Raw genomic sequence first — 14,036 nt, forward strand, 5'->3', positions numbered from 1 at the left:
TATATATATATATATACACAATTTTTTGCAGGTAAAAAAAAAAAAAAATGTGCATTTACTATTTTTTTTTTTTTTTAGGAGCCTTAAAAGCATTGCACCAGCGATCAGCAGATTGCTGGTACCACACAGGACTCCTGCAGACTGTCAGTGTAAGCTGTCGGCTTGTACAATGTAAGGCCACTCTCTCTTCAAAAAATGACAGCTGATACAGGGAACTTCTCCCCATACTGCTGTCACTCAGAGGGCACCGGATCCCTGAGCGGCTACAGGAGTGGTAACATGTTCCATGTTCCACCCTGAAAGCGGGTGGAACATGTAACATGTTCCTGAAGGTGAACTTATCCTTTACAGTGATTGTAAAGTCTAATTTTTTTTCTTTAAAAATAACAAACATTTTGTACTTACCTGCTCTGTTCAGTTGGTTTTGCACAGAGCAGCCCAGATCCTCCTCTTCTCGGGTCCCTCGCCTGCTCTCTTGGCCCCTCCCTTCTGTCGAGTGCCCCCACAGTAAGAAGCTTGCTATGGGGACACCCGAGCCGAGCTACAGCTCTGTGTGTCCATTCAGAAGCAGAGCTATGGTTTGGCCCGCCCCCCACCCCTCTCCTGATTGGCTAACTGACTTTGATTGAGAGCAGTGGGAGCCAATGGCACTGCTGCTGTGTCTCAGCCATAGAATAGATAGCCATAGAATGCATTCAGATAAAAAAGGTTCTGCCTCTAGAATCAGATTAAGCAATTACACAAACTGAATTTGAAAATGTCTTTTTTGTAAAGGGATCCATAGGTAAATTTAATGTGGTAAAACTTTTTTTTTATATAATGATCTGAACACACAATGAGCAAATATGAACTTTCTATTTTTTGGGGGTTTCTTTTAAAAAAAATACAATTTCCTCCAGGACAGTTATATCAATTACAAAGATTTTAATTGCTGTAGAGATAAACACTGTAACCACCCTTAGGCCTTTTTTGTAAATAGGAGTCATTACTTTTAATACTGTATATAGAGCATAGATCTGTGACACTCTGACAGTGTTTCTCAAACTGTGTGCCACGGCACGGAGATTCGCAGATGTGCCATGGGATCATTTATGTTGTTCACCGGGCCCGGCGGTGGCTGTGCCGGCTCCACGCGTCAAGACTCCGCGGCTCCATCAGCATATTGCTGACTATCTGTCACTCACTGAGCAAGTGTGCAGGCCTCACACAGACATGGTTATCTGTGCTGCCTGGCCTGTGCACCAATTGGATCGGTTGATGTTCACCGCCACCAGACCCCGCCAATCCGGAGCGCGAATACAATTAGTGTGCCAGGACAGGTGCCAGGACAGGCGCTTACAGCCAATGAGGTGCTGAGCACTGTGCGCCTCAACGTGACATATTTTTGAGATCTTTTTGGTGCGCCGCAAGACAAAAAAGTATGAGAAACACTGCACTATGAGCATAGTTATTATGCCTGGTACACATGATGAGATTATCAGACAAATGATCGTTCATTTTTTTTTTTTGCATACTAGTCTCGGATCAAAAATAAAAGAGGTTACTAAATTAACGAAAATTCTCATATGACAGGATAAAAATTCGGAAGTGATGTAATGTAGTGTATTTTTATTGTATTTTCAGACGACCACTGTACTGATAAAATGAAAATTGGACGATCTGCCATTGTAGGAGAAACATTTTTGTGCTTGTCCCATTGGATAATTTTGCATGAATTGTCGTGATCTGCTCTTGAAAGCTCTGTACTAATGATCAAATTATTGTACCATTGCTTCGAAAGTGGTATTTTTCATACGATTTTCTGATCGTGTGTACGGGACTTTATTTGGAGGGTGGTGGAGCTCTATGTTAGCTTAACGTTACTAGATGAAATTCCCAGTACAGTAGACCCAATGGTATTGATGGAGATTCCATATACTTTTAATTGGGTTGCCTATAACTTTACCTCAAGGTTTGGACTTTTGGAAATAGAGACAGCAAGCAAATGAACAGGGGGCAGGGATTCTAGGAAACCTGTCTACGAGACAGTTAGGGCTAGTTTACACTTGCTTCAAAACATGGCTTCAGGCACACACTTTGCTAAAGCTCTCTGAATGCCAGTCAAAGCCCATGTTTACACCTTGTTTTTGCTTGGTGCTTTGATGAGGCTTTGGAGGAGCTTCGATGGGGCTTCGATGAGCCTTTGGTGGGGCTTTGGTGAGGCTTCGTGGGGCTTCGATAGGGCTTCAGTGGGGCTTCAAGCAAGCTTTGCCATAGACTTCTATGGAGGCTTTGAAGAAGCTTTGAAGTACCACTAAAGTTACATGGGGTATAATTTTTGAAGCAAATCCGAAGCAAAGCAAAAGCAAGGTGTAAACAGGACTGTTAGCAAATCATTTTATTTAGTGACAGGAGCTTTGACTAGCGTTCAGAGAGCTTTAACAAAGCATGTCCCAAGCCTTGTTTTGAAGCAAGTGTAAACTAGCCGTTGATGTGTGTTGAAGCCGAAGCAAGTGTAAATGAGCCCTTACAATAGTTTTAAAGGCCAACTTCACCTTTAGCGATTTTGTCTTTAATAAATGTCCTCATCCCCTTGAGTAAAGGCAATTGGGTTCAATTATTACCTTTGTCCTTGTTTCAGCAATCTTTCCTCTAATATGGCCCTTCCTGATTTCTCTTCATATTACATATGCATGCCTTAGCCCCATTTGTTATTATGAGCAGACGTACTCTTGATAGCCTCTAGCGGTCGGAGTATAACTTTATAACTCATTGAAAATGTCTGGGGCTATGGCACACATGCACAATATGAAGAGGTGTCACCTAGGACCATGTCAGAGGAAAGATCAGAGGAATGTGAATGAGGGTGCCTGCTCTTAAGGAAGGGGGAGGGGGGGTTGTTGATAGTAGAATTTATTAAAGCACATCTTGACCAAATGTGAAGTTGTCAATTAAGGAAGGGAAATGTGATTGTATTGTCTTTAAAAAAATGCCCCAATCCCCAACTGAGTAAAGGTAGCTTGGTCCAATACTTACCTTTGTTCTTGTTTCAACAGTCTTTCCTGTCAACGTGGTCCCACATGGCTCTTCTTTATGCTGTGCATGCATGCATGCCTTAGCCCCATTTGTTATTATGGGTAGCCTTACCCATAGAAAATACATGCCCGGAGCAGAGGAGGAACGGAATCATCATAGGGCATACATGACAGGGTGAGAAGGGGAACCGGTTGGAAGGGGTTAATCTATTCTAAAGTTAGCATGTTAGTCCTGGTAATTACCTTATTGGCTCAGAGGAGGGTATGATGGGGCCATGAGTTCAATTGTACGGAAGGGAAGGTCCTGGGCCACTTGCTGAGAGGAAACCGTCAGAAGAACATCCCTCCCACCCACCCTACTTAGTATTGGGTTTACCGTTGTACTGTTTTTTTATTAATTTGTTTGGCGGTTGGGGTCCTTGACGGAGGTCTATTTATGGTCTATTGGGAAAACGGTGGGGATCCATCTGAGGTATGGAGTCCTCAAGTGTGTACGGTACAATGCATATTAGTGATAAGACTGGTTGGTGTCTGAAGTCAGCTGGTTTAGGCTCCGAGCCGGTGTTTGCAGCTGGGGTCACAGCTCAGCTATCTGGTGCCTCAGACACAGAATAAATTTGGCAAGGTGGCACCGTCAGGACCTCTAATCTTGATAGCTGGATAAGTCATGTATGGTTATGTTATGTTTTTTTTATATATATATAGAAGTGTATGTTTAATAAAAGGCCGTGTTCGGCCATTTTAACTCCACTTATGTTTTGCGTTGTCATTCCTGATAAGTAGAGGGGGAGGGGGGTAAGTGAGGCTTACATAGGTAGGGCAGTCTCAGGTGAGCTCTTACTTACCCTAGTCATGCTTGAGGCCATGGTGCAGATCCACAATATGAAAAGGAGCCACCTAGGACCATGCCAAAGGAAAGATCACTGGACTCTGAAGGGGGGTGCCTGCTCTTAAGGGTGGTTGCAGACATTTATTAAAACACAACTTAACCAAATGTGACATCCATTAAGGAAGGGAATTTTATTTTTTAACAGCCATTGAAAATCATAGCTAGCTAGCTATAAAGGTAATAGATTAAAAAAAAAGGTTTACCCTATAGCGATGTGGGCACCAGCGTGACTCCCACATCGCATCTCTCTCGCAGGCAGTTCACATTGCCCTCTGCGAACCGCTGCAGGTGTCAATACATTGTTAATGACACCCCCAGATCGGTTCACAGATCGCAGTCCGAACTGTGGATTTGGACAGGAATCGGATCACATGGGTGAGAACGCCCATGCAATCCAATCCCAGTGTGGGGAAAAAAAAGTCCCTGCACCTTTACTGTGCGAATACAATGCGAGTTCAGCCATACAATTGTATGGCTGAACTTGCATTGCACAGACATCGCATGTGATCGGCACCACAGTGCGGGTGCGAATCACATGCAATGTCTGTGTTGGTTATAGTGTGAACCTGGGCTCAAGATGAACCTGAGACCTTACAGTGATGCAAATGGGGAACTATAAAGTGGTATTAAACCCAAAACCAAAAATGTAATATACTGTATTGCAGCTTACCAATCATTAGATGTGGTAGCTGGATTTGTTTTCTTTTTAGGCTTTTGTCACCTCTGTTTTCACCTTGAGATCTGGCCAGTACACACACCTCCTGAATTAGTGGGACACATCTCTGAATGAATGAGCACAGGATGCACAGTAGACAGCAGCATTGTCATTGGTGGGGAGGGGAATGTTAAATGTATTTCCAGATGTAAATACACTAACTATTTGAAGCCAAAGTCCAGCTAACACTTTAGAATCAGTTACAGCCAAGAGTATTTTTTTCTTTTGGGATAAACTTTTACATGAATAAATAAAAGCTGATCATCATCCATGTAAACTGATAATTTCTGCAGGAGAGCTTGAGCTTTTAAAAAACAACAGACTTGCTGGCTAGATCGCCAATAAAATTACAAGAAAGAAAGCCTAAAAAAGAAAATGAATGTAGCCATCATACCAGAGAATGAATAAGCTACAATATAATACATGTTTGCTTTTGTGTTTAACACTGCTTTAATAATGTGATTTACTTCTAACTGCACACAATATTCATTTAGTTAAGTAGAATCCTGGTATACGCCTAATCAGTTGTACTTTACACTAGAAATAAGGACCACAGATATTGTGGCTGAATTATGGTTTGACCCTTCCTGCCATTCTCATCCCCTTATTGGTTACAAAGTGTGAAGGGTGGAATTAATGGCCAGTAGGAAGACCAGTAGAGAGGAAATTACATAAAGCCCTGAGATCTGCAGTCCTAATTTTCTGTAATAAAGCATTGCTAATTTTGTTGAACTATTTGATTGAATTAAAATTTTATACAGCCACCAGGCTTTACTAAACCCACAACAGTAAAATCAGTCTATACATTTGCAATAAAAAGTATGTGAACCCTTTTGAAATGATAAGGATTTCTGCACAAATTGGTCATAAAATGTGATCTGTCACAACAATAGACAATCACAGTCTGCTTAAACTAATAACACACAAAGAATTAAATGTTACCATGTTTTTATTGAACACACCATGTAAACATTCACAGTGCAGTTGGAAAAAGTATGTGAACCCCTAGACTAATGAGATCTCTAAGAGCTAATTTGGAGTGAGGTGTCAGCCAACTGGAGTCCAATCAATGAGATGAGATTGGAGGTGTTGGTTACAGCTGCCCTGCCCTATAAAAAACACACACCAGTTCTGGGTTTGCTTTTCACAAGAAGCATTGCCTGATGTGAATGATGCCTCGCACAAAAGAGCTCTCAGAAGACCTACAATTAAGAATTGTTGACTTGCATAAAGCTGGAAAGGGTTATAAAAGTATCTCCAAAAGCCTTGCTGTTCATCAGTCCATGGTAAGACAAATTGTCTATAAATGGAGAAAGTTCAGCACTGCTTATACTCTCCCTAGAAGTGGGCATCCTGTAAAGATGACTGCAAGAGCACAGCACAGACTGCTCAATGAGGTGAAGAAGAATCCTAGAGTGTCAGCTAAAGACTTACAAAAATCTCTGGCATATGCTAACATCCCTGTTAGTGAATCTATGATACGTAAAACACTAAACAAGAATGGATTTCATAGGAGGATACAGAGGAAGCCACTGCTGTCCAAAAAAAACATTGCTGCACGTTTACAGTTTGCACAAGAGCACCTGAATGTTCCACGGCAGTACTGGCAATATATTCTGTGGACAGATGAAACCAAAGTTGAGTTGTTTGGAAGAAACTCACAACATTATGTGTGGAGAAAAAGAGGCACAGCACACCAACATCAAAAACTCATCCCAACTGTGAAGTATGGTGGTGGGGGCATCATGGTTTGGGGCTGCTTTGCTGCATCAGGGCCTGGACGGATTGCTATCATCGAAGGAAAAATGAATTCCCAAGTTTATCAAGACATTTTGCAGGAGAACTTAAGGCCATCTGTCCACCAGCTGATGCTCAACAGAAGATGGTTGTTGCAACAGGTCAACGACCTAAAGCATAGAAGTAAATCAACAACAAAATGGCTTAAACAGAAGAAAATACGCCTTCTGGAGTGGCCTAGTCAGAGTCCTGACCTCAACCCGATTGAGATGCTGTGGCATGACCTCAAGAAAGTGATTCACACAAGACATCCCAAGGATACTGCTGAACTGAAACAGTTCTGTAAAGAGGAATGGTCAAGAATTACTCCTGACCGTTGTGCACATCTGATCTGTAACTACAGGAAATGTTTGGTTGAAGGTACTGTGTTCAATAAAAACATGTTAACATTTAATTCTTTGTGTGTTATTAGTTTAAGCAGACTGTGATTGTCTATTGTTGTGACTTAGATGAAGATCAGATCACATTTTATGACCAATTTGTGCAGAAATACATATCATTCCAAAAGGGTTCACATACTTTTTATTGCAACTGTATATGCAGTGAAGCATGCTTGTTATACTCACTGTGGATCCTAAGGGGTTAATCCTGTGCATTGTGTAAAAAGGCTGTTTGATCCTGTCTTCTCTGATCCTCCTCCCTTCTTCCACTGACTCCAAAACCGGTCCGGACAGGACAGAGTTACTGGAGTCAGGCTGCACAAGCTCAGTTTGGTGTGTATTGCTAGATAGTTTTTTTGGGGGGGAGAGTACATGTGATCAGTGCAGGGCCAATCAGCACTGTCCAGACAGAGGGTCAGGGGTCCTGCATCCTTATAGGACAGCCAGTGCAGTGTGAAAACTCCACCTACAAGCTTTAAGTGATAGAAGTCACAAGACTGCTATATACTGCTGAAGAGAAAAGGTATTTAGCTGTTTATATTTACTAAAATAATTGCATTTCCGTGTTCTGTGTACTGTGGGAGAGCAGATATAGTGAATGCAGGGTCCTGGGTTTAGTAACACTTTAGGAATTAAAGCCCTGCATAGGGATTACAAGCAGTTACAAGGTCACAGGATAGCTTAATATTAGGTTGTTTAAATCTCAATAATGCATGGCATATTTAGTAATGTCAGTACCTTTTCTGCTCGGTTCACACTATTGTGATCAGATTCCGGTGCAAACCAAAAAAAGGGTCCTGCACCATTTTGGAGCGAATGCAATGCAAATTCAGCCATACAATCTGTATGGCTGAATTTACATCGCAGAGACATCGCATGTGATCTGCACAGCAGTGCGCACATGTGCACATCGCATGCAATGTCTACCATCGCACCAGTGTAAACCCAGCCTTAAACAAAATTGCATTTATTTTTTATTTCAGATGTTTATCTTGTGATAGAGGAACATTAGATACAATATCTTGAGGATCAAATTAAAAATTACTCTTTAATCAGACATCAAAACTGTTTAATTGTGTCATTTGAGTTCTTTTTCTACTGTGTTCTGTGTTGAACAAATTGTTTTATGATATTCAAGATAGGTACAGGTTATGATAGCAGAACAAATTGAGGACAAAATCCACTTTTATCTGCAAAAAAAATTAAAATAAACGAAGGCTTCAGGTGAGCAGCTAAATATACAGTTAAATACATACAGTATATAGGTACTGTTTTAACAAAAATATAAAAATTCCCAGCATTTTACTAACTAGTTAGCACCAAAAAAAATGTATATTCTATTTATAACATTAACCCCGTGTTGATTATGTAACACATATATGCAGTGGCAAGAAAGGTGGGCTTTAGCGACCAGCAGCCAAACATATGCATATATGGTGGCATGAGATTGTGTGCTGAAAGCATATTCAATGCACTCTCCCAGTACACTTGCTGAGCTGTCACCGACATCTCTTAGACCCCATGCACACTGTTCGATTTTCTGCAGATTTTTGTCTTCAGATTTACCAAAACTATGTAGTGCAAGGGCCTGCCTGATTGCATACAAATTGAAACACTTATGCCGCGTACACACGATCGGTTTTCTCATCGGAAAAAGATATGATGACTTTTCCGACGGGACTCCGCTCAAGTTCGCCTTGCATGCACACGGTCACGCAAAAGTTCGCTGAAATTACGACCGTCAAGAACGCGGTGACGTACAACACTACGACGAGCCGAAAAAATGACGTTCAATGCTTCCGAGCATGCGTCGAATTGTTTCCGAGCATACATCGGAATTGCCACAGACGATCGCATTTTCGAATAGGAACTTTTCCCGACCGAAACATTGAGAGCCTGCTCTCAATCTTTTGCTGGCTGGAATTCCGCCAGAAAAAGACCGATGGAGCATACACACGGTCGCATTTTCCGACGAAAACCTCTCATCGGTCTTTTGCGTTTTATATACAACATTATAGTTCAGATCAAAATGAGGGACAAATAAGGAGGAAAGAGGGACAGGGGCACTTTGTTCTGAATGAGGTACAGTCCCTCAAAATCAGGGACAGTTGGGAGCTATGCCTATGTATTACATTGTATATTATTACTTTGCTAGAGTAGACCACTGTGAACTTTGTGAACAGATGACAACTTTGCACCTCTCTGATTGGACAACCCTGAGAATGGAGGGCTCTATGTCCTAGCAATGTGTTGGCATGTTCCGTTAAAGATTCAAAGACTCCTCAATTGTCTCCTGTATGTGTCTTCTTGGCATCCAGGTGTAATTACATACACTGGGGTGGCCACAGCCCAAGTATTTTGCTGCCCTTCACCAAGCAACATTGCTTTAATCCACCCAATCAGCCAATTCCCTCTAATATTCACTATTTAGTCCAAGACTTTTTCATAAAAAGAGAATTGGGTGGACTCTGAATCAGAACTGCCAACCGGTCTCAGTGTTTCACCCCTATTATTCATTTGTATAGATCAGTGTTTCTCCCCCTTTTTTTTAGTCAAGGGACCCTTTCAGATTCTGTACAATCTTAAGGCATCCCATTCCAAAATGTAAAAAACTAAACAAATAGTAGGACATTCAACATTAGAGGTGATTTATTCTTCCAAAGCAAATACACCTCTGTTTCTCTGCCTTACCTGGCTAATTTGACCCCAGGGTTAATGGAGAGGGGCAGGGGTGGGGTATACAAGGATACTGTGCAGATGCCCAATATCCTCCTTATCAACCAATGTCATCATTGGTTGTTAGGACGCCGGCAGCTAGAAGGTTATAATGGTGCGCAATGAAAACCTGTGTCTTTGTGTAATTAAAAGGTAGGCATAATCCACGCACTGACTTGTATACAAATTTTGGCCAATTTTATTAATTTTGTCAAAGTATCCCTGAAGAAACCTGAAAGCACCCCAGTATGCCTGGACACCCTGGTTGAACAAAGCTGGTATAGATCATGTAATGTATTAACCGCTTGCCGACCGGCTCACTCTGATATACGTCGGCAGAAGGGCACGTACAGGCATATTAACGTACCTGTACGTTGCCCTTTAAGAAGCGGTCTGCGGGCGCGCGCGCGCGTCGCCGTGAGCTCTGTGAGTGTGATCGCGGGTCCCACGGACTCGATGTCCGCGGGGATACCCGCGATCGTCTCACGGAGAGGAAGAACGGGGAAATGCTAGTCTAAACAAGCATTTCCCCGTTCTGCCTAGTGCCAGGACACTGATCACACCTCCCTGTAATCGGGAGCGGTGATCAGTGTCGTGTCACACACAGCCCCTCCCCCCACAGTTAGAACACATCCATAGGACACACTTAACCCCTACAGTGCCCCCTACTGGTTAACCCCTTCACTGCCAGTCACATTTACACAGTAATCAATGCATTTTTAATCACACCGATCGCTGTATAAATGTGAATGGTCCCAAAATAGCACCAAAAGTGTCCAATCTGCCCGTCATAATGTCGCAGTCACGATAAAAATCGCTGATCGCCGCCATTACTAGTAAAAAAAAAAAATGCCATAAAACTATCCTGTTTTTGTAGACGCTATAACTTTTGTGCAAACCAATCAATAAACGATTATTGCGATTTTTTTTACCAAAAATATGTAAAAGAATACGTATTGGCCTAAACTGATGAAAAATTACATTTTATATATATTTTTTGGGGATATTTATTATAGCAAATATAAAAAAAAAAAATGCATTTTTTTTCAAACTTGTCGCTATTTTTTAGTTTATAGCGCAAAAAATAAAAACTGCAGAGGTGATCAAATACCACCAAAAGAAAGCTCCATTTGTGGGGAAAAAAGGACATCAATTTTGTTTGGGAGCCACGTCGCACGACCGCGCAATTGTCAGTTAAAGCGACGCAGTGCCGAATCGCAAAAATTGCTCTGGTCTTTTGCCAGCCAAATGGTCCAGGGCTGAAGTGGTTAAATTGCATATAATATTTTTACAACACAAAATATAAGGATAACAATCTTCAGCAGCTTGTATAATGAGGCTGTCCATATGAAAATTCTCCATGTGCTAAATTAACGAGGGACAAATGAGAGCTCGTAAGGGATTGGAATGTTAGAGAATCCAGTCATCTTTGGACTGATGTCAGCATCAGTAAATTTCATCTTTGAGGTCAACTTGAAGTTCTGCAAGATGGTGGTGAAAAACAGGAAGAGCTCCATCTTAGCCAGCCCCTCACCAGCACAGACCCGTTTACCTGGTTAAATGAAAAGTTAAAAGGTAACACTTCAACTTTGTTGATCTACAAAAAAAATGAAAAGTTAAAAGGTAACACTTCAACTTTGTTGATCTACAAAAAAAAAGACTCCTCAACGGTCAACTTTTTGGTTTCTGCTTTAGAGTGAATCTGTGGGCACAACAAAATGGGAGATACCACTGATCACTTTGAAGGACATCATATTTATTTGTGATTCACTACCTAGGAACAAGTATGCAGCTAGTAAAGTTTCAGAAGTCTGTACTCCTGAACTAGGACTACATTTTCAAGGTAAAGATGGCCATAGATGGATCAAAAATAAGATCAGTTTGTATTCCTCCCTGTTTGAACAAAGTTGATTGTAATGCCCTGCACACACGGGTGGACTTTTTGGCAACAAAGGTCCGACAGTCTTTCCGACAGACATTCGACGGACTTTTGACGGACTTCAGATGGACTTTTGAATGAACGGAGTTCCCTTTACACGATCACACCAAAGTCCGACGAATTCATAGGTGATAACATACGACCGGACTAAAATAAGGAAGTTCATAGCCAGTAGCCAATAGCTGCCCTAGCGTCGGCTTTTGTCCGTCGGACTAGCATACAGACGAGCGGATTTCTCGATAGGAACTGGGTCCGGCGGAGTTCCGACGTAAAGATTTGAAACATGTTCCAAATCTAAAGTCCGTCAGATTTTCGACAGAAACAGTCCGCTGAAGGTCCAATGAAGCCCACATACGGTCGGATTGTCCGCCAGATTAGGTCCGTCGGACCAGACCGGTCGAAAAGTCTGCTCGTGTGTACTGGGCATTAGATCAACTTCTGTTGAATGGGCAATTTGGAAAAAGTTTGTTGATCAGTGGTTGCAGCCACTGATCAGTGTATTCTGACAAAGATGGGTCCTGCTGGCAGAACACAGTGGGGTTGATTTACCAAAGACAAATAGACTGTGCACTTTGGGAAGGGCAGTTGCGCCTGCAAGGCCAGTTGCCCCAGAGCTTAGTAAATGAGGTAAAGCTCCACTTTGCCTACAAGGAAAATAAAAATGAACTGCATTTTTGCTTGCACATGATTGGATGATGGAAGTCAGCAGAGCTTCTGCTCATTTACTAAGCTCTGGAGCAACTGTTCTTGCAGAGTTCAGCTGCACTTTACAAAGTGCACAGTGCATGTTTCTTTAGCAAATCAAACCCAATGCCCCACCTGGATTCTTGCATCTACCTCATTTGTGTGGGTGGAAGAATCTGATTGATTTCTTTTGTTCAGCCTACTGACTGAATGAAAGAAAAGAAACGTCTAAGGCCAGTTTAAGCCTAGGTTCATACTCGTGCGATCTCAGACATTGCATGTGATTCGCACCCGCACCATAGGTGCCGATAATATGCGATGTCTGTGCGATGCGAGCTCAGCCATACAGTTGTATGGCTGCACTCGCATTAGATTTGCAGAATAAAAGCGCAGGGACTTTTTTTCCCCCGCACTGAAATCGGATCTCATGAGTGTTCTCACCTATGCGATCCGATTCCTGTGTATGTTCACAGTTCGCACTAGACATGTGCACTGACAAAAAATTTGTTAATTTTCGTTTCATTCGTTTTTTTGCTTTTGTTGGAAATTCAAAAATTCAGATATTCAGAATTCGGAAATTCAAATTTTCAAATTTTCAAATTTCCGAATTTCGAATTTCCAAATTCCGAATTTCCGAATTTTCGAATTGCGAATTTCAAAAATTTGAAAATCCGAAAATCTGAAAAAAAGAAAGAAAATCAGTAAAATTCAAAATGATAACTAACTAATAATAACTATTAAATTATAGGTATTGGAATTTCTTTTCAAATTTGGCTGTTTGTGAACGTAACAAATACAAATTTATCTGAAGTTACGAATTATCCAAAATAACGAATGCCGCATCTAAACAAATGGAATGGAACAAATTAATAATAAATAATATTAATAAAAAGGTTTTATTATTATTTTCAAATTTCCAAATTTCAGAATTTTTAAATTTCCAAAATTCCGAATTTCCGAATGTCAAATTTCCGTCATTTTGAATTTCAGAATTTCTGAAATTTCAAATTTCTGAATTTCCGAATTCGAATTTTCGAATTTTCCAATTTCTGAAATTTCGAATTTTCCAATTTCGGAGATTTCGAATTTCCGAATTTCTGAAATTCCAAATTTCTGAAATTTCGAATTTTCTGAAATTTGGAAATTCGGAAATTGAAAACTTCGGAAATTTCGAAATCAACGAATTTGTCAAAATTCGTTAAAAAACGAATTCGGAACTCAACAAATTGCACATGTCTAGTTTGCACTGCAATCTGTGAACCGATCTGGGGGTGTCATTAACAATGTATTTACACCCGCAGCGGTTCTCAGAGGGCAGTGTCAACTGCCTGGGGGAGATATGCGATGCGGGAACCGGCGCTGTAATCGTGCTGGTTCCCGCATCACAAAAGTGTGAACCTAGGCTAAAAGACTCAAGTGGTAGAGAAGCATAATGAATATGGAGCCTGCACTGTTTCAACTGTTTTTTTTTTTTTTAGCAATGGCCATTCCTATGTGTCAACCCTCTAGAGTAATCCAATGTCTAAAAGTAAACTATGTACTTGAGCAGCCCAACAAAAATAAGACAAAAAATCCAACAGTGCAAAAAAAGATCTAAAATTGTGAAAAAAAAAATCTAAGAAACCTGATCACTACGGACATAAATGTTTTATTAGTCAGTCTATAGACATTCAATGCAAACACTGTTTGGCCAACAATTTTTAGCCTAGCTCTTTCAATTTTTTAATCAAAGGATGTTAGGTGGGAAGTTGCTGAGAGGACCACTCACTTAACTAATATCTGTTAGTTCATCAGGAATCAGATGAAATTCAGTGTATGGCCAGCTTAAGACTTCTATTCCAAAAAGTTGCTTTGGTCTTTCTGATGCATCTTTGAAGGATGGTTTTGATGTTATCATATGTCC

At 41.0% G+C, this 14,036-nt stretch overlaps 1 protein-coding gene and 1 long non-coding RNA gene across 2 annotated transcripts in view; both read right to left on the reverse strand.

Moving 5' to 3' along the window:
* Positions 1–2,385: 2,385 nt before the first annotated feature.
* On the reverse strand, positions 2,386–5,451 carry LOC141107679 (uncharacterized). Its single transcript, XR_012235950.1, has 2 exons — positions 3,959–5,451; positions 2,386–3,764 (listed from the first exon to the last, which is right to left on the reverse strand). It is a non-coding gene; the product is annotated as an uncharacterized lncRNA (long non-coding RNA).
* A 2,373-nt stretch (positions 5,452–7,824) lies between these two features.
* The window catches only part of LOC141107680 (cytochrome P450 2G1-like), a 60,621-nt gene continuing 54,409 nt past the window's right edge, over positions 7,825–14,036 (reverse strand). Inside the window, exon 9 of the mRNA XM_073598584.1 lies at positions 7,825–11,062. Coding sequence (XP_073454685.1) covers positions 10,881–11,062 — 182 coding nt within the window. The 3' untranslated portion in view covers positions 7,825–10,880. The remainder of the gene's footprint in view (positions 11,063–14,036) is intronic.

This window comes from Aquarana catesbeiana, linkage group LG09 (genome assembly GCF_042186555.1).
Source record: "Aquarana catesbeiana isolate 2022-GZ linkage group LG09, ASM4218655v1, whole genome shotgun sequence".
In the NCBI taxonomy this organism is placed as follows: domain Eukaryota; kingdom Metazoa; phylum Chordata; class Amphibia; order Anura; family Ranidae; genus Aquarana; species Aquarana catesbeiana.